Genomic DNA, 20,327 nt, shown 5'->3' with positions numbered 1-20,327 from the left:
CTAATCCATACAGAAAAGTGACAAAATATGTATGAAAAACAATCTAGTAAAATAAAATGCAGGGACTGAACAGAGGTATCAGATAAAATTAATACACTGATTGATTTATGGTACACTCCTGGGTTTCTTTGGTTTTCCTACCATGTTTCAGGAGTAATAAATTAATTGGTTTGTGAACACATTTTTCCCCGGGCAATTGGGGTTAAGAAAAGGTGCAAAAGTATAGCTAAAGGATCAGCTAAAACCATTGGTCTAACAAAACCCCCTGCAAATCTTGTATTTACACCTGTGGTAACAAGGTGTAAATTGAACACCTTTATATGGGTAATATAATAATAACCACATATATGACCTGTGACAGTTCAGATAAAATGACTGGATAATTTCTAAGACTCCTTGCTAATGCAGAAATAAATTTTTTTTGGCTTATCTCCATGTAGTAGTAACTTCCATAATTGTGACCTAAATTCTCCAATTTTCCATCAGTGACAAAGCTAACCTCTGTAATGGAGGGGAGAGTGTGCTGAGTTTCATGGTGTTTGGGGGGTTGTTTGTTTGTTTGGCTTGTTTTGCCCTGCTCCCCCTCTTTTTTTCTTTTTTTGTAAGCCTACTTAAGTATTCCTGGTTTGGTGGGAGGTGGGGGGTTTTGCATGCTTATTCATTTTTATTACTATGATCTAAAGAGATCCTGCTGCTTTTGACAGTAACTTGTGTTCCCCAGTTACTGCTGTAGTCCCCCATGGGGACTAATTGCATTTCAGTGAACCCAGTATCTTTTCCCCTCTTCAGGCAGTTTTCAGGCATTTGGTTTATACTGAGTTCACTGACTTCAGACTACTCACAAAAACCATGTGGAAAGGATTTGTTGGTTGTGATGCACTGTCCTTTTCATATGACTTGTAATGGGCAGGAGAAGGGACATACTTGTGTTCTTCAAGTATTTTGAAATTGTTCCATCTTGTTTGTAAAGACAGTTGTGTGCAATCAGCACAAATAATGAAAGTGATAATCTCACATGTTTACCTTTAGTCACAAGTTCAGGAATACTAAACTTGTTTAATGAAGAAAAATGTTAAGATTTTTGTTGGCATATATTTTCTAAGGAAAAGATATTTCCACTACAGACTTGTCCTGATAAAATATGTAGCTGCAATATTTTTGAAAGCTGTGAAGACTGTCTTTGAAGGTTATATATCTATCTCTTCTTTTAAGCTGCAACCACCTCTCTTGATTTGGCCAGTTGAGTATCAATTTCTACATGTTAAAGGTGGAAACAGTATGAGTTTTATTATAAGAATTACTCATTTTATGCATGATACCTTTCCCAAAGTAGCAGCCCATTTAGATACTACATCTACTAATTTTATTTCTGTTTACTTTTATGGTTTTATAATATTGCTCATATTTATAAAGAGGCAAAGGATCTAGTATGTCTTTTCAATAAGGAATTGATAAGAAGTTAAATGTTTATGATAGTGTTTGGATGTATATTGTTCATTCATTTGGGATTTGCTGTCTACTTCCATGGTAACAGCAGTAACTTTAACTAAGCACTGGGAATAGTTTGTTTTTCCTTCTATGTGTTTATGCTTTGGGTCTTTCTTTTTAATGATCTGTTTGCATTTCACATACTGAATGAAGTACACCTGAGGATATCTTGCTTATAAGACAGTGCAGAGGATATTTTTTCTGAGCATGTGTCTCTGAAATTAAATATATAGCCAAAAATAATAAGACTTTTTAAACAGGTAAAATGACAATCTTAATTCTTAAATAATAAAATAGCTATATCTTTGTATTTTACTTTTGTTTAATTGTTATAAAAGGCATTTCCAGGCCAATACTTAAAACTGTAGTAATACTGTACAGACATCATGTGTTATGTAACTTACAAGATTTAGTATCTGAAGAATGTTTATTTTGTGTGTAACCTCAAGCATGGGCATAAATTTATGTTTGTTTGTTTATTTTCATAGAATTTAGTGCTGGCTGAAGACAGTCCTGGAAGAGATAGCACTGAATATATTCTTGTCTTTGAGCCACATCTGCCAGCTTTGAAAAAACCTTTGGAACCATATTGTCTCTCATTTATGTTTTACAATGGTATGTTTCAAGTGCTCTAAAATACTTGCTTTTCCTTAGAATCAGCTATTTTTAGATCCATAATATGTTTTCAAAACTATGTAATAGTTTAATAGATTTTTGCTAATGCTTAAACCAGTTAAGTATGTTACTGTATTCTAAAAGTGTATATGTTTATATCTGTAGATTCCAAGAAGCAGCAGCTGATGGCAACACTGACCAGAGAGAAAGACCAATTATCTAAGTCCATAGACCTTTACAGAAAGATGTTTGATACTACAAATCAGCTCGTAGCTGAAATGAAATGTAAGTTCAGTCAAATATGTAAATAATTTTTCGGTGAATTAAACTTACGTCCTATAATGACTTTGAGGCTATAGAGAAGGGGAGGAAAATCAATATTGAAATCATGAGAGATAGTAATTAGAGGGTAGCAGAAGAGGTATATGTCTTGCAGGGAAGCTTCTAATTATTAAGTCTTGGATGTTCCTACCTATAAAGGTCTTGATTTGATTAGTATGTCATATGTCAGAATTATCAAAAGGAGAAAAAAACATTGAAGTTGGTGTTCTTTTTATCCATGACTGCCTTTTATTCCCATCTTTGCATGCTCATACATCTGAAATTCAACAGTTGCCTAAAAACAATTTGAGGAGAACGAACTATAGATAATCCTCTTTTAAAAAGTTAGTCTTATGTTTTCAAAATGCTGCTTTTCCCCTTTCACGTTTGACCCTGTGTACATTATTCAGAAGTGTTGTGTCATAGTTTGTATTGTTCAGCAAAAGCAATTCTTTATGAATGAAGGAAATAGTTTCTTTGGGTTTTTTTTTTTGTTTGAATCATCCTGCCTGTTGATTAAAAGGTTTGTTTTAATAATAGCATTTTGAATTTTTATTTTAAATAATCATCAAGTGTAAATGAAGCAGACTGGCATAGAAGATGCTGTTGTTTCTTGTAATTTTAATACTACATATTTCCATTATGAAAGGAAAATTCGGAATTCCAGTGTGAAAGGTACAAAATCTTTGTTTTGTGCGTGCACATCTGTAGAGAGTAAGAGTACAGCATTACACTTTATGTTTAAGTAATAAGATAATTTCAAATATAAACATGCTGTGAATAGAGGGTAGAAAGCAATTCACCTGTTTACTTATTTGTTTTTGAAATTAGTTCAGATATAAGAGCTGAGGAAATAGTGTTGAGAAAGTGGTGTCCCATATAACAGACTAAAGAAGGTAGTGCCAGCCACCACTCTTCTCTTCTGTCTTGCCATTTCACCTGTTGGAGAACCATTTACAATGATAATTGAGGATGAAAACTAAAACCAGCTAACATTCTCAGATTGATACATGGTCTAGTCCCCTTTGCTTCTTGAAGCTGAAGGCGTGGCATCTGCTGAAATTGTTTAGAAACTGGACAAAATCACAAGATCTTTGTGGAAAAATTCTGATATTCTGTGCTGAAATTAAGAAGTAGATAGGGTCAGTTGCAGCTGGCATAATTCTGAAAAGTTGTAGGAAATTCTGTAAGTGTCCCATTACTTTCTATCATTTCGTCACTCTCTTTTTTTGTTTCAGGTCAGGTTAAAGAGGCTGAAACAAGAGAAGCTGCCCTGAAGAATGAACTGAAAAAGCACCAAATTGAATTACCACAGACAAATATAGTATGACTTATTTCTTACTAAACTCCATTAACATATCTAAAATTGATATCAATAATATATCAATACTAATATTGTTGAATCACACCTGTTACCAAAACAGTGAAAATTTAAACTGTAGAAAAATTTGTGAATCAATGTCAAACTTAAGATTTTTTTTAGTATTGCTTTGTTAGTATGAGGATCTTTTAAAATACTGTTAAAGAACTGAGAAAAACCTTGTCTTTTATATCCTGGTCTTGTTTTTCTGCTGATCATGTTTCTGCTAAGGTTGCCAGTGTTACTGGTACTGCTAGACGTTACACTGGGTTTTTGGAGGCTAGTCAATATATACTGGATGTATTCTGGCATAAGCAAGCCAAAGGAAAGCACTTTTTTTAGAGAATCAGGGAATTGCATATGTTATTGCCAAAGTTAATGTAAAAATAAGTTTGGAAATATTCAGGGCAATGTACCCCATTGCTAATTTCCTTTAAAGATCCAACTATGTTTTAAGAAATTTCTAGAAGGTTTTCAAACTACTAACATTTGGAGGAAGAAAACACCTATGAAAACAATTATCTTTAGATCAAATAAGACCAAGTTATAGTCATTAATCACAAATCAGTAGAATTAAATTGCAGTCACAGTACTGAAGTTCCCCCTACTGGCTAAATTTTTCAAGCCTGGACATAGTCACCTTCTGAAATGGTTTCTTTTTGTGCATTCATGATTGTCTCTTCCTGCTGTTTTAAACTGTCTTCACTTTTGTCTCTAATCAAGCACTGATAGTTCTTTGTGAAATGCTCCTTGAAGTCCTTAAAAATTAAAAAAGAAAAAAAAAAAAAAGTAGTCATTAAAAAGTTTGGTCACAATTGCAGTGAGCTTTCCCTTTGCTATTCTCTGGGATTGTGCATGGTGATCCCCTATACATTAAAAGTCTGTTTCAGGTTATTGAGTGTTTATTGTTAGAAAGTTAATTGATGGCAGATAACTACTTCTGCTGCTCAGTCCAATGGTACATGCTTGCTGATCTTAAATTTTCATTCTCAGCTCCAGTATGTGGATTCTCTTCTGAAAAAGAAGATGTTGGAACAAGAAGGAGTAATGAAGCAGCCAAGGAGAGCTTGTACCCTCCCAAACTATCCAAAAGGCAACCAGGATATTCTAGGCAAGGTGTGTTTTCTTGCAGGCAGCCTTCTAATAAGTTCTGTTGGTTCCACAAAGTGGTAGTGATGGAAAAATTACCCGATGACCAGCTCCCCTGACAGAGCCATCAACGGGGAATTGAACGTCTGAAGTTGCAGGATTGTTGTGATTACTATGAAAGGGGACATGGTCTTGGTTTCTGTTTTGACTGTTGTAACTTCTGTGGTACAGATTGCACATTTAGCTCAAATTGAGGATAATGAAGCAGCAAAAGTCATCTCTTGGCACCTGGCAAGTGACATGGACTGTGTAGTCACACTGACCACGGAAGCTGCTCGGTCTATCTTCGATGAAACTCAAGGTCGACAGCAAGTGTTACCCCTTGATTCTATTTACAAGAAGACACTTCCAGATTGGAGCAGGTAGAGAAAAAACAATGAAAGTTCTGTGTTTGTATTACATACTTCTTCAACTCTTTTTACTTGTCTAATTTGATTTTTAAATGTCAGTTAAAAATTTGAAGTATAAAATTTCTGGATTTATTATTATAGCAACAGTAATGTCACTTGAAGTGTTAGCTGAAATCTCAGCTCTACATTTTAACTGCTGTGTGATGTTCTTTATTTAATAAGGTGTTTCAATTAAATAAGATAATCTTCTTTTTCTTCATGTCCACATGTTTTCTAGAGCAGGAATTTATTTTAAATAATTATAGTGCTTGTAATCAGATTATAACTTTCAAAAATCCGGTTTCAGAATACATTCCTAAAATCATCTGTAGTAATAGAAATTCATTTTGCTTTTTCAATTGCCTGAAAAATAAAGTACAGTATTTCTGCTCCTGAAAACAATTTGCTTATGAAATAAGCAAATATTTGCTAATATAATAAGAATGCCCTTTAGAAAAGATCTGATGTATAAATGTATTTATAATGTTCAAATTCTCAGTTTCATAATACAGTGCATTAAAACTTGTTCCTAAATTAGTCATATGAATTTATTGGAAATAAAGTTTCATAACAAATCAGTGTTTTACTAAAACATCTTTAATATAACTGGCATTTCAGATAATGGTGGGATCATTTATCTAATGTGGAAATGTTAAGATGCATTCAGTTCAATTGGAGATTCCTGACTAGAATAAGGACAAATTGCTTTCTTCTTTTCTTCTCCCTCACTGTCCCCTTTCTTTAACCAGACCTTTACCTCACTTGAAAAATGGAAGAACTTTCTTCAGACCTATTGGAAATCCTGTATTTGCCAGAGATTTGTTAACATTTCCAGATAACATAGAGCATTGTCAAACAGGTAAATGATAAGAAAGAAATCATTAATAACTTCTTTCTTTTAAAGAATGAAATACAGAAACATCACAAATTATAATCCATTCAATAATCTTCACTGATATGTGTGCAAATACCAGCATACATTCCTCCTGAGTTCTGTTGGTAAAAATAGGAGGCCATTAGCATTAATTATTTTTAAACAAAAGTTGTGAAAATTTCAACCATGACCACTTTATTTCTGCTTCTTGTCTTAGTTTCATTTTCTCTACTTAGATGTATGGCAGTTTTTTTCTTTTTTAAATTCCTGCAGCGTTATCTTATTCCCTAGCTCTTTAGAGCAGGGACTGACCATCACAAGATTAATTTTATAATCTCATATTGCAGAAGTTACTCCTTTTGTTAAGCTTTGTTTCCAGTTCGATTCCTCTCAGAAATATTTAATGCATAGATTTAAGTACATGCAGACTGAACTGTACATGACAGTGTATGTTATGCTTAAACAGCTTAATAGTTGTGAGAAATCCTTCAATTTTTATGTAGATTTCAGTTTAGGAAACTATTGTCCTCTTGCTCTTTCTAACAGTGTAGCAATCCCTACACTACTTTTTTAAATTAGATAGATCTGCTCCTTTATATGGAGAGTTGGAGTCTGTAGTTACTTGAGTAAGTTTTGCATTTTATTTCATGACTTCCCACTATTGAAGTATTCCTCTCTACTGTTAATAAAGACCATTTTTAACCCTGTGCATTTTCAGAAAGTTAGATATTGACAGACTTTTAACTATAAATTCTTTAACTATAAATTCTCTTCATGCCCCTTGGAGGAATTGAAAAACCACATTGCATGATATATCATGCATGACTACATCGTTAGATTTTGTATGGAACAGACTTATATTAGCAGAGGTGTCTTAAGGCCAGTTGGATCATTTGCCTGTGAATTTTTTTTTCTCTGATTGCCCATTGAATATGAAGAAAAATATTAAGGAACTGAGAACAAAATTCAACATTCCAGGAAGATTTTAAAAAATATATAATATATATAATTTCATGAAACTTGAGATTTTATTATCTATGTCTTGATAAATGTAAAGTGTCAAGAGAGTATTTTATTGGAAAATACACACAATTACGCCAAAAGGCACTTAAATGCACTAATTTTTTTTCCCTTATGAATTCACTGATGAAAGCAGAAGATTCCATATCTGTCTCAACCTCAAGAGAATTTTGTTGAAACAAAAATTATTTACATGCTATTTCCCTTGCACTTACCTTAGAAGATGTAATAATGATGCCTCAGAATTGATTTTCAAAACTCAAGTTATTTTGCTCTGGAGAAATTTCATAGTTCAAAAATTTATATTTTTCAGTATTTGGTATGCTCTTGGGTGATACTATCATTATAGATAACTTGGATGCTGCCAACCACTACAGAAAAGAGGTATGTTTCAATTTTTCTTTAAATTTTATGATACAGATATATTGCAGAGCTACATATTTAATACTTTAAAAACTTAGGGTAATTTCCAAGTTTAATGCTGTGTTAGCTGTAAGTGTGCTTACTGTCTGTGAGTCTCAAAGCACTTAACAGTGAATGAAATCTCTATTATTGGCACTGACAAAATCACCTCCATTCAACAAATTCTATTATGTGAATGTTGCTATGGCATATGGGACCATGTTTCCAAAGATAAGCATCTTCATTTCTCTGTGTTAGTGTTAAGCACAAGTTTTTCTGTACTTTCCTAGTCACTCTGTGTCATAAAATACAGGAGTCTAAGGCACATGGTGAAATTTCAGGTCCACTTGACTAAAAACTTGATGTGAAACTCACTAGATGTCTTTAAGACCCATTTTATTTAGGTTTAATGGTACATGTTTTAGCAGGCAGGAGTCTCTGAGGAAGTGCACTGGGCACTTTTACTTTCAGCTTATGTGTTTGCTAGAATCAAATTAATGATTGAGCATAAGAATGTAGAACTGTACTGACTGCCACTGCTTCCTAATTAATATATGCTGTTAATAATCAGCTTTTTCCAGGTATAGATCTAAATTCTGCCGTCAGAGTTCTGGTAAAATATGAGAACACAACACAAAAAAACTGGTCTTCATAATTATTGACAATACTGCTTAATTTTAATATATGCATTCTCTTGCTTGAAAGCAAAGTCATGACATAATTTCATAAAATATGTTTTTCATTACGGGACAAAGTTGCATTGCAGTTGAAAAATAAAAAGGTTCACAACAGTATTGCTAAAAACTTAGATTTTCTGTGGAGTTACTAATTTATTATCAATTCTTATACCTGTGCAGGTTGTAAAAATTACACACTGCCCTACCTTGCTGACTAGGGAAGGAGACAGGATTCGCAGCAATGGAAAATTTGGAGGCCTGCAGAATAAAGCTCCTCCGATGGACAAACTCAGAGGAATGGTATTTGGAGCACCAATGCCAAAACTTTACTCTACTATCTCTGTACAGATAGGTGGGTTAATGAAGTCACAAACATACAAAACTTACAAAATTATATTGCTTGTCCTATGTTTTTTATTCTCTGATGTAATGCAGAAAGGAAAACTTCAATTTAGCATACAGTTATTTTGAGAAGTAGGAGCTGTACAGTGTTCTGTTTATAAATTTGCCTTTTCTTAAAAGCTTACAGATATTACATTTCCTGAAATACAAAATAATAATAATGAGATATTCCCCTTTTTTTCTTAGTCTTATTAAAGAAGGAGTATAAGCAGTAATAAGCATTCAAACAGCCAGCATGAGAAGCTTGAGCTGATTGAATTCCAGCATCACTGAGAAACAAGTTTTTGGTCTTTCTACTCTGGAAACACCATGATCAATTTAGAATTTTTTACGTGCAAGTGAGCTCTATGAAACAGTGGTAGAAAAATTCATGTTCTCAAGAGAGAATATCTCATAAGCTACCCTATTTCCTGTTGAATCACTTTAATTTCTTTATGTGTTCGGATTATTCATTTTAGAATAAAGGTTAGCAATTAATTTAAAGATGCAGTTTCTGACATATAACGACTGACCTGACTGAGTAAAACACTGAAAAGTCTTACTTACAAGATTGTTCTTAAATACTTAAGTTTAAAAAGAAAGGACATGAAGTTTATCCATGACAGTGCAATGGAGGGGTGTGGGGAGAGATCACACAATACCTGTTAAAGTAACCATATATATGAGCAAACTACTTAGCACTGACAGTTGAGTAGGAGAAAAAATATAAGGACTAAAAAGATCTTTTTTCAGCATTTTAGTAAAAATATATTATGCCTAGGGAAAACACAATAAGCATATCAGTCACAGACTAAAATACACTGGGTTTAGCACACTTTGTCTATCAGCATGTTTTCAATTGTTGAACTCCATTATTACCCAATACAAATGAAATTGGAATTTTCTAGTTTAGTATTGGAGCAATCGTGGTAGAAGAAAAGGGCATGTTTTAATTTCACTTAGATAGATACTAGACATTTAAAGGAAAATCATAGTACAATTCCATTTAAAGGACAGCATCTCATTACACAGGGCTTGTTTTGAACTTAATTTTACACTTAACATTAGTTCTGACATACTCTTTTTCAATGTTTGTAGGATAAAAGTTGCTTAATCTGTTATTACACTGGCAAGGTACTTGTCAAATAAGCCGTACTAAGAGTCTGCAGTGCCTTTTGTTAGTCTGTTGCAGCGCTCTGTGTGAGAGCTTTCACCCCATGGCAAACTTAAGGTCATTTAGTGTTAAGCTTTGTGCAAGATACCTTGTACTCACCTGAAAGTAAAATGAATGAGTCCAGGCTAATATGCTTGAACCCTTCCTTTATTACTTGACATAGTAATTCAATGCCTGGATGTGGAAAATTTTTTTGTCTCATGTGTTTAAAGAGGAAAAAGGATTGTCAACAAAATACACCTTTGTTTATCTGAGTGCTTGATTAGATTTCCACAGTGGCACAGAGTGAAACTCAGTAAATGTTCACTTGGTCCACAAGGTGGAATACAATTCAAGTCAATAATACAAGCTTCTGCTTTGTAGTACTGAAAATACAACATGCTATAAGCACCTTATGTCATCAGAGGTAGAGAATTTCACTTGGAGCATACAGGCAACAAGATCTGTACAGTGATAGCTGTTTTCCACATCATTTTTAGAGCTTGCAGGTACTTCACTGTCATCTAAGATATGGACTCAAAAAGAGGAGTCAAAATATTGAATATGATTTTTTTTACAGTCATTTTAAGAACAGCCACTATAAGTTTGGATGATTTTTTAAGTAGTGTTTTTGAAAGATATGTTTTCTTGTGGATTTATACATTGCCTGGGTTGTATTGGTAACATTCTAAATAAAAATGGTCATTTACTTACTGTTTTGTGACTTATTGTTTTATTTCTCAATTAGATCTTCTTCAGCAATACCGTGCAGCAGTGATTAAATTTGATAATGTGAATAAGGACCTTGATTTACATTTGCAGTCACTGAACACTCCAGAAATGCAAAAGAAAAAACAGGAACTTGCTGAACAAGAGAAAAGCCTCAAGCTAGTAAAACAAAAATTGGGTAGGTTATTGTATTATAATTTTGCTGTGCTATAGGAGGAGAACAGTTAACTGCAACCAGTTACAAACTAAGAAGTTCAAACTATGAAGGAAAATTGTTAACGTTAATTAGTAGCTTAGAGATGTCGCATTTTAGGGAAAGAATAGAAAAACTGTATGTAGTAGTATGATGCTGTGGATATTGCCTAGAGCAGCACTGCCCTGTATTGTGTTCAGATAATAAGAATGTTGGTCAGTCCATATCTTGTGAACATGAAACTATGAGCTCACTAATAAGAGATTATATAACTATTAGTGTGGCTGGCCCCGTGCTACAGTACATTGGCGTGCTCTTTGAAATGACAGTGTAGTTAAGAGCTGAATTGCTTTTGCTAAGGAAACACAACCAAAACATTGTGCTATAAAAAGAAACACCCTGAAGTCTGCAAGGATTGTCTATCTGAGTTACAATTTTTCTTGTATGTCAGTATGAAATAATATTTTAAAAATCAACATTTACTCTGCGACAGTTACAAATAAATCGTTTTAACTGTCATCTTTGAACTCTGTTTCAGATATAAGGTAACCATAAAGTTTATGACATTTCTAAAGTTGTATTTCAAAGGTCTAATTCTACTGTTATAGGGCCCATTTATAACCAGCAGGTTTCATTTTTCTGTTACTGGTTCTTAACTTGCAACTTTTTCATAGGTATGACTCCTGCTTTATCAGATAAAGGTGCTGAATCATTACTTCAGCCTATAATGTTAGATATATCTGACACCCCCGTTCCTCCCAAAAGAATGCGAAGAGACACAGTGAAAAAACTGTATAGGTAAGTATTTTCTGAATCTAGTAATTATTTTTCCATAATCTGAATTCAAAACAAAAACTAGTTTATTCTGCATATTTTTAATTCTTATTTGTATCTTATAAGCAACAATGAATAGAGTTTGCATAAAGCTGGTATTCAAGATAATTTTTAATTTCTTTAAAGTTTCTACCTCATTTAAAAGTTAAGCCTCATATAAAGATTTGCTTACTAATTCTAATTCTGTTTCTCTTTATGAACTGATCAGCATCTTTGTGCATCACATTCCCCATATTTTCTGGTATATTCCACACTGTTACACCCAAAACTATTTGAGATGGCTTGGTCTGTAAACTCTTTTAAGGTCTTCTGTCAAATACTGGATAGATGAACAAGAAATAATTATTCTTATGGAATAGAATCATCCTTACAGTATTTTTTCTAAGTAACTGTCTGAGGTGACCTGGTGGTAAAGTGTTTTACCCATCTGTTCTCATTCCCTCTGTGCTGATGAGTGTTTGAGCACATGCACACACACACACACACACACAAAAAAATTTGGGAAATCTGTGTATCTGTAGTGACAGATCTTAAAGTGTCACTTAAGTGTATCTTAAAGTGACATGAAACTGTCTGTCTTTGGTATTTCTCATGTCTCTCCTCATGACTACATAATTGTCTTTGCTGAGCTATGGTCATTTTTCCGAGATTATTTAAATCTTACGCAGTAGTGTTCTGTGAATCTCAGAACAAGTGTTCACTATATTGTTATGTCTCTATTTTTTATACTTGTTACTATTTTGATTTTTATCTACATATAGATCTAAAGTGGTTATGTAGTTAAACTATCTAATATTAGCCTGTTGCTATTCTTCATTTTAACAAAATAAATACAGTAATAAAAAGCTGTGTACAAATATGGGGTTTATATTGTTTATACTTGTGGGAGCTCTATGCTATATATATATATATATATATATATATGTATGTATGTATAAGAAAAGCTTTGTTTATAAGCCACTGTGCTATGTTTTGTTTAGCCCAGAGGAATGGATCTCCTCTCCTGCAAAGCAGCAGCAACAGCAAGTGCTGCAAATGGCCTCTTCAGAATTTAATGGAACTCCACGGAAAAGAAAGTCATAGACTGATCAGACTTGCTGGGATAAGCTGTGGATTGAAAATGTGAATACATTCAGTTAAAGGAAATACTTACGCAGTATTACCATTACTCTGAAGATTTTTATACTGATAGAAAATATAAATGTATTTCAGTTAGTAGGAACAAAAGTGTAAGTATTTAACATTGATAGCCCAATTTTTGTATAGTTAATTTTCATTTCTAAAAGCTTTCAGAGTTTTCAAGTTTGTGTGTGAAAAAAAAGTTTTAAATATATTCTTTTTTATTTATGAAAATAAAAGATCTTTTCAGTAAAACTGTTTCAGTACAAAGCACTGACAATACAATCACTTGAATTGAATAGATTATGTCATGAAATTAGACTTTAATTTAAAAAGCATCCCAAGCTGTCTTGAGGAAGATAGTCAAAGGTCACTTTTAGTGATCTGCATTGCAAAGATTTTAGTGATGAACAGGGCAGAAAAGGATCAGGCATGATTAAAGATAGAATTTCAGCCAGGGTCAGAGCAAGCAGCTGGAAATAGACTTGATGGGAAGAAAAAGATACGGCAAGAGCAGAAAGTTAAACTTGAAAAGTATAAAACTGTTAGTTGAAACCCTGTGAATAACATAGGAGACCGTGTTCAGGTGTATGGATGTGTGGGTTCACATCTGCCTCAAAGATTTTCTGCCTTGGAGTGAATGTTGACACCAAATCTACTGATCTGTGCTCTCAGTAACATGCATTTTATATTCATACTCCTTTTCTGAAAAAGGACTTTAAACTTAAAAAGACGTGGTGGTCTCCTGCTGGAAGTTTTAGACTGCTGATCACTGGTGCACATCTCTGTGACAGTTCTAAATAAATGAAATTTCTCCAAATTAAGGAGAAATAAAGCAGTGTAATTTGTGGTTGAAGGTTTTCCAGAGCTTCATGCTTTAAAGATGGGTTAAACATCCCATTATCCTACTCTTAAAGAAATATATTCAAGTATAACATGCAAGACCAGCAAGAAACTAAGCTAGCCCTACCTCAGCCCTTTTTTTCTGTTCTTTCTCTCTAAATTTAGACATTAAGACTTGAATCAGGTAGCCATCATGAAGAGTTTGCCATGTAATAATTTGTCCCACCACACCAAGTTACTTGATAGTACTTCTTTGAAATGCATATATGTTAATTCTGACATCTGCCTAGGCTCAGCCTCCAGCCTCTGGATTACTTTGAATCTTATTGGTTTAAATATGTATTCCTGCAGAAATGTTTCCTGTTGGAATTCATCTCTTGCCTTTGGTAGTCAGTGTAGGCACTATTAGCATCGTGTGATGTATCTCCCTGGTGAAAAAGGCAAACAGAATATTAAGGATGGTTTCCAATGTTGTGCAGTAGCTATCAGAGATTTCAGGAAATTTCAGCAGGGAACTTTCAGGATTTTCCAGCAGAGTGATGGCAAGTTACTACAGTGCAAGTCACTGCTTTGCAAAGCTGTTGAGGGCAGCTGATTTGGTCATGACAACAAATTGGAGCTCTGAAGGTAAGTGTCAGTTTTTTTCCTTTACCCACTCTTTACTCTGCAACAGAGCAGAGCAGGGACCTCAGCCATGCTAGGCAGTGTGTTGTCCTCACTGATTTCATGAGAGGCTGATGAAAATCCATGCAGGAAACTGGGAGAAAGTGGTTGTGGTTTTGGTCTGGGCCTGCTTTTCAACTAGCACCTAGGCATGCAGAGACTGCCTGCCAGGTGAATGGGGATGGATACCTCATGTAACCCAGGGAGGTAGGTTGGATGACAAGTCCTTTCTGCCAAATCATACTTGCAATGTTACAGCCCCACCATCAGTATCATGGCCCTGACTCTACATCTCTACAATCCCAGTATCACTGGTACTTCTCTAGCCATGTATTTCATCTGAGACTCCTCTGCCTCCTCCAGGGCCAAAGTTTCCTTGTCAGCCAGAGCTGCAGCTCAGTGAAAGAACAGTGAGAGGGAAGGAGGAAGAGATCATGCCCAGGGAGTAAAGGGGAGGCAGGGAACCACTGCAGGGTGTTGCTATGTTACTGCTACAGAAGTAGCCTGGATGAAAAACACAGACATTCCAAATGTCCATTGAGACTTTGTGAGACTAGCAGTGTAATTACTGGAAGTTTGCTGCTGAAGCCTCCAGAGTAGGTGCACATTTGATTAAGTTAGCATTATATTGCTATCCTGAACTCCATTTCAGCTAAGCCTTTAAAGAGATTTGCAGTCACCATTGGTGAACGGTTCATTCTTCATTGGTCACAATGGGAAAAGAGAGAGGTAAGTTGCTTGCTTTTTAGCAGCAAAGGTATCAGCTGTTCATAAGACTTGGATGATTACAGTACATTGCTGCGATTGTGGTAGTGTCATTTTGTGGATGTTTAATAAAGCATTATTAAGGAACTGTCATTAAAATATGTGCCTTCATGCACCAACATTTTCTCCCAGGAAATTGTTCAATTTAGGGGTTTTTGTTAATACTTAAGAAACAAAATCCATTAAAATTGCATTTCATGATGACACAGCAAGGATAGGCAACCATCACAGACCAGATCTGCAGTGAATTCCTTTTCACCTGCCAGAATGCAGTACACCATAGAAGAACCCCGAATGACTTTTAATGTTTTCTTTTTTAAAAGTCAGTTTGCTTATTATCTAGGAACTACAACATGTCTTACTGACAGTAGCAGTACCTATCAGTAAAAAGCAGCTGTTTGCCTCCCTTTCTGCCTGTGACTTGACAGGGTGTATCCAGGGATTTTGACATTCCTGCCAAACCAGATCATCTCCCCACAGGAACAGGCATCATTTCAGGTTCATAAAAAGTATGGACATGTGGATGTGCATACACACGCCAAGTTATATATGTACACGCATACATATAGTTCCTCTATATTTCCATAGACAAGCTCTTCCACAGCCACTGTGACTGTGGAAAAATTCCAAGAGAGCTCCTGCACTGACTGGATGTGCTTTAGCTGCTCCTGTCCCCTATCTCTGCCTCTGTGGCATGTCTTCTCTGCTGTGAAATGGTTCTAAAGCAGAGCAGCCCTTGCTTTAGCAATGAAAACTGACTTTAAAAGGTGTGCATGTAAACTAATTGAATGCAATTTTATTTTAAGCCAGCCTATATATAAAACTAAGGAAAATTTTCAGTTATTAGAGGCAAAAAAATAGCACTTTGAATTTGTAAATACATAAATTCCACAAATTTTACGATATATGTTAAAGCATTCATAGAAGTGTCACTAGCTTTTATAGGACTCAGTATTTATGAGGGCTCTAAAGAAATGCCCACTCACTACTTTGGGGGTTATTATTTACAGTAGCCTTGCTCTTTATGTCTACACTATTTAGGCCCTGTTTGTATGCATACCTCAAGCACAGGTGAACTTCGCAAGAGAAATGGGGCTGCTAAGACCTTCCTTCAAAAAACTGAAACTATTTTATACAGCAGCAGAACTATGTGTTTCACTGTCTTACCTAGGAACAAATTATGAATGATTTTTTTTTCATCCAATAACACAGCCCAAGAATCTTTGCCTAAATCATATAGTATTCACCCTTTTTAGAAAATGAATGTTACTTTCTAATTACTGAAAAGACATTTAGTGGGCTCTCACTTCTTATTATTCACTCCATCTTTATCTCTCATCCTGCAACTTTGGTAAATCAATTAAACCATATCATGCAACAAATATTGCAGTCAAGGCTGATTTCAAGAACAGAAAAATTATTTTCCCTCAGTGTACTTAAAAGTTTCAAAGAATGATGAACAAATTAACTGCAGCAACCTCTGATTCATCATTTTCACACACACAAAAAAATAAATTGGTAGATTAAAAAGTTACTGAATAAAAAAACTGAGCTATTGAATTCAAAGTTGCTGCTACTTTGTTTAATAGAAAATGGGAATGATCCCAAAAACTTAAAAGTTAACTTTCCCCAGTAAACAACTAGTGAAAACAAATGTTTCATATTAAATACAGCTCCTGCTTTTAGCCTTTTCTTATAAACAAAGTATAGTAATGAAATGGCAATGTCATAAAACTAGTAGCTAAAGACTGCCTTAGAAGAGAAGGGAAAGGTAGACTGTCGTGTTCCTGCCCTATCTTACTTCCACAAGCCTTTCTTTGTAACTGAGGGTCTCTTGGCATGTGCACGCTCCTGTGTGGTGGTATATTAACTTTAACTGATTCCAGAGATACAGATCAAAGGTCCAGCTCTGCTCAAACTGGAAGAGCTGGTTGAGCAAGAGGAAGATTCATGACAGCCTGAGGAATGCAGTGAAAAGAATTCTTCTGAAACAATGGAGGAGGCCATTCTAGAAGTTGCTCAAGAGTTTCTTTTCTTCAGCTGAGTCCTGGGGCAATTCTAGGACAGAGACTGTCCTGGGAAAAGTGAGAAGGGATGGTTAGGAGTTTTCTTCATACTAAGGACTTGTGGCAGAAGGAGTCATGAGAGTAAATTTGGTAATGCATACTAGAGCTAACCCAGCAGTGATGGGAAGTCAAGGCAGAACTGCTGAAGTAGAAGCACACTGAGGGCTGGGTCACATGTGAGAGGCCTCACATGCTGAAATTGAGCCTGCTTCTGTTGCAGGTAATTTTCGCAGATAAATAGCTTACAGAGAGCTGCCTGTAGTGTACCAACTTCATCTTGCATCATTCATACGTGAACTGACCTGAGGCATACAACACAGGTGGTGGAGTCAAACTGCTGCAGCAGCATGGTGAAAATGGGGACTGGTGAGATCAGTTAGTGAGTTGTGGTGTGTTGCTGTTGCAGTGTGGTGTTGCACAGACACGTGCAAGCTTGCAACTAATCATGTCCTTCACTGGCATTTTAACCACTGTTTTGAAGTTCGTAAGTACGTTCCAAGTGGAGAGCCCTTGGATGCCAAAGGCAGTTTGTTGTCACGCAGAGCTTGAAAGGAGAAAGTCCCTCTTAAAGTGGCTGGTCAGATCAAGACTGATTTATCCAGTTGGTCATTGGATGGAGATTATATCTACCTCCAGAACTGAGCCCCTCTAGGAGTCTGTGTCAGAACGTCTGAACTGTACAAGATATTACCATTCTTGTCCTGCTTTCTCTGGAAACAAGCATTGGGAGGCCAGCCACGGTGCTGGCAGAGTGCTGTACTTGTCTCACACTGCTCAAAGCCAAAAGGGTCTTTACTTCTTCCTCTTAACTGTTCCTGGAATAAGCTTGTGATGCTGGTAGAATCTCTCTACCCTATTAATCTTTGGCACCCTCCTGTGCCAAGATAAACAAGATTCAAAGATAAGCAAGAGTCCCCAGAAAAGTCAGAATGGAGGAGTGTGGGAAGGGGGAAGTGTGGAAGCAATAAGAGCATAAGGAATCAGACATCTTTGGCTTTGAAATTTGGGCCTGAAGTTTCACATCTCCCAGGAGGAAACTTGAGTGTTAGGCCTCTGTTGGATGCTTCTGAGACTGAAGCAGTTTGAGATTACACATGAACCAGCCATGGAGGCTACTGGCACATGACTTGAGAGTCCCCAGGAGACTCAGAAGTGTGATAAGAGTTCCCTACAATTGGAAGTTGATGGCACAGGGAAGATGAGCAGAAAGATGGAAACTGCTGGATTTCCCAAAAATAGAATACCAGGTAAGTATGCAAGGAGTAGCAGGAGAGTTGACCAGTCTATCAGGAGAGATGGACACATCTATCAACCTAAGAGGGAGAGATTTATGGCAGATTAAGGCTGGTCTCACCAGTGCAACTCCTAAAGCCTGTTTCTCTTTCCACACTGACAGATAGGCATGGATTCAGGAGTCTAGTGAATACACAATTACAAAGCATCTTTGCAGTGGACTTGAAACTTGTGCCAAATACCCTGTTCCAGAAGATTTTATGGGTCACTTTTCCTCACCATTCTGATCAGGTAACTTCCCTGTGTTGGTGAAAGGTCATGAAAACAGAATTAACTTTTTAAAAAGGGTTGATGATAAAATACACTATTTTTCTTGTGGGAAAGAAAGCACTCTGAATTTTTTAGGTTTTGTATCATTCTTGTTAGGTATTTTGTGGCTCCCAGAGCCATCTGATTCCCAGTTACTCAACCACCCACTGAATTACAGCGTGGGAACATGTGTTCTAGGCTATGCAGGCCCGAGTAATTTTTGATGTTAATATTTCTTAAGTATTAGTATTTTCTAGAAAAATAAGCAGGCTTCGATATACACAGATATACTTCATAAGCTTTACATATAAAATGCCAAGTACACTGGAGAATAGTTGCTCCATATTTATTGATACACTGATTCTTATAATGCCATAAATACATTTCAAATGTTTGTGTTGAATTTTTTCCCTGAACCGCTCTACTTTCTCTGATCTTAGAATTGTAATATATACCACTTCTGGTGTTCAGAAAGATTGGAAACATTATTTTAACCAAATGTGTTGAAGTGCAAATAACAAGTGAACTTTTGAACTCTCTTGCATTCTCTGAGGATCTGGAGAGGTCTCTGCCAGGCTTGGAGAAAGAGCTCAACTTGGATGATTTTGTTAGAATTTTGGCAAATAGAATTATCTGGAATTAGCATGGTTTATTCAGATTCCAGCTTATCACTTCAAACTAGATTTCTCTTTAATAAAAGTTACTTGGTTTCTCTTATGAAGGTTTCCTGTATGTAAGAGGGTAATAGTGACCCTGTGTCAAATGCATGATAGCATTATCAAAATAGAGGAATTTGGGGTCAAAGAGTTTGTTGGTTAGCTGTGTTGCCAAGACTGACTGTTCCAGGTCCTTATAAAGACATGCTGACACATTGGTGTGATGTGTCAAGGACCTGATGATATGGAACATTTTCCATAACACCACTTCAAATGTGAGCCTTTCCTTCGTTGAAAAACTCTCTTGCATGTGCAGAGATTGTATGCAAAAAAGAATAATGACAAATATGCCATGGGGGAGGGGGGGTGGGGGGGGGAAGAGGAGGAGGGGATAAGAAGGGGGAGGGGCAAGAACTGGACAGAAATTTGGCCTCTTTTTCCTGAGTTGAAAAAGCACAAAGCATTCAGTGTTCTGCATTAAAAATTTATTTTTTTGCAATACAATTATAATACAGTTAGAACTTTGGGAATCAGAAAGTTTAATAATTGTTACCTGCTTCTCTTGTTCTCAGTTTTCAGATGTTTCCAACTCAGCTATCATTTTTAAGTCTGCTCTGTCTTTGGAATGTATTTGCCCCATTTTTTATGGACACTAACTGTATATCTGCCTCCACTCTTTCCAGTTCTTCTGATTCCTGGGAAAGAGGGAAATTTGTGAGAACATTCCTCAGGTTTTAGGCAATGCCAGTTATTTCTCTTGGAACACTTTGAGAAAGTGACTACACAGAGTGATACAGAAGTAGTAAAATCTTGTTCAAATTTTCACTTAGGTGAAAAATAAATAATGCCATCTCAGAATCCATAACATATAGAACTTTCATCTGTATTTTTTCCCCTGTCGGCTTACCTTTTCAAAAGCAACTGTCTCCTGTATATAATATATATATTTAGTAAAGATTGAGGAAGGTTTGTGAGTAGTAAGTAAATGTAAGCATCTTCATACAGTAAATAGTAAGTAAATGTAAGTAGTGAGTAAATGTAAGCTTCTTCTCAAAAGAAAAAGGAAAACCAGACTCTCTAGTATGATA

The 20,327-nt window shown here is 35.6% G+C and overlaps 1 protein-coding gene across 2 annotated transcripts in view; it reads left to right on the top strand.

The window, feature by feature from the left end:
* SMCHD1 (structural maintenance of chromosomes flexible hinge domain containing 1) overlaps positions 1-12,901 on the top strand; it is a 66,583-nt gene extending 53,682 nt beyond the window's left edge. For both annotated transcript variants that reach the window (XM_053983854.1, XM_053983862.1), the window contains exons 38-48: positions 1,977-2,103; positions 2,269-2,388; positions 3,663-3,748; positions 4,778-4,900; positions 5,105-5,295; positions 6,072-6,181; positions 7,530-7,600; positions 8,476-8,647; positions 10,578-10,736; positions 11,426-11,549; positions 12,566-12,901. In XM_053983854.1, the coding sequence (XP_053839829.1) occupies positions 1,977-2,103; positions 2,269-2,388; positions 3,663-3,748; positions 4,778-4,900; positions 5,105-5,295; positions 6,072-6,181; positions 7,530-7,600; positions 8,476-8,647; positions 10,578-10,736; positions 11,426-11,549; positions 12,566-12,668 (1,386 nt within the window). In that variant the 3' untranslated portion in view covers positions 12,669-12,901. The remainder of the gene's footprint in view (positions 1-1,976; positions 2,104-2,268; positions 2,389-3,662; positions 3,749-4,777; positions 4,901-5,104; positions 5,296-6,071; positions 6,182-7,529; positions 7,601-8,475; positions 8,648-10,577; positions 10,737-11,425; positions 11,550-12,565) is intronic.
* Positions 12,902-20,327: the final 7,426 nt, after the last annotated feature.

This window comes from Vidua macroura, chromosome 1 (assembly GCF_024509145.1).
Source record: "Vidua macroura isolate BioBank_ID:100142 chromosome 1, ASM2450914v1, whole genome shotgun sequence".
NCBI classification, from domain to species: Eukaryota; Metazoa; Chordata; class Aves; order Passeriformes; family Viduidae; genus Vidua; species Vidua macroura.
This window is presented reverse-complemented; position numbering and strand designations above follow the sequence as displayed.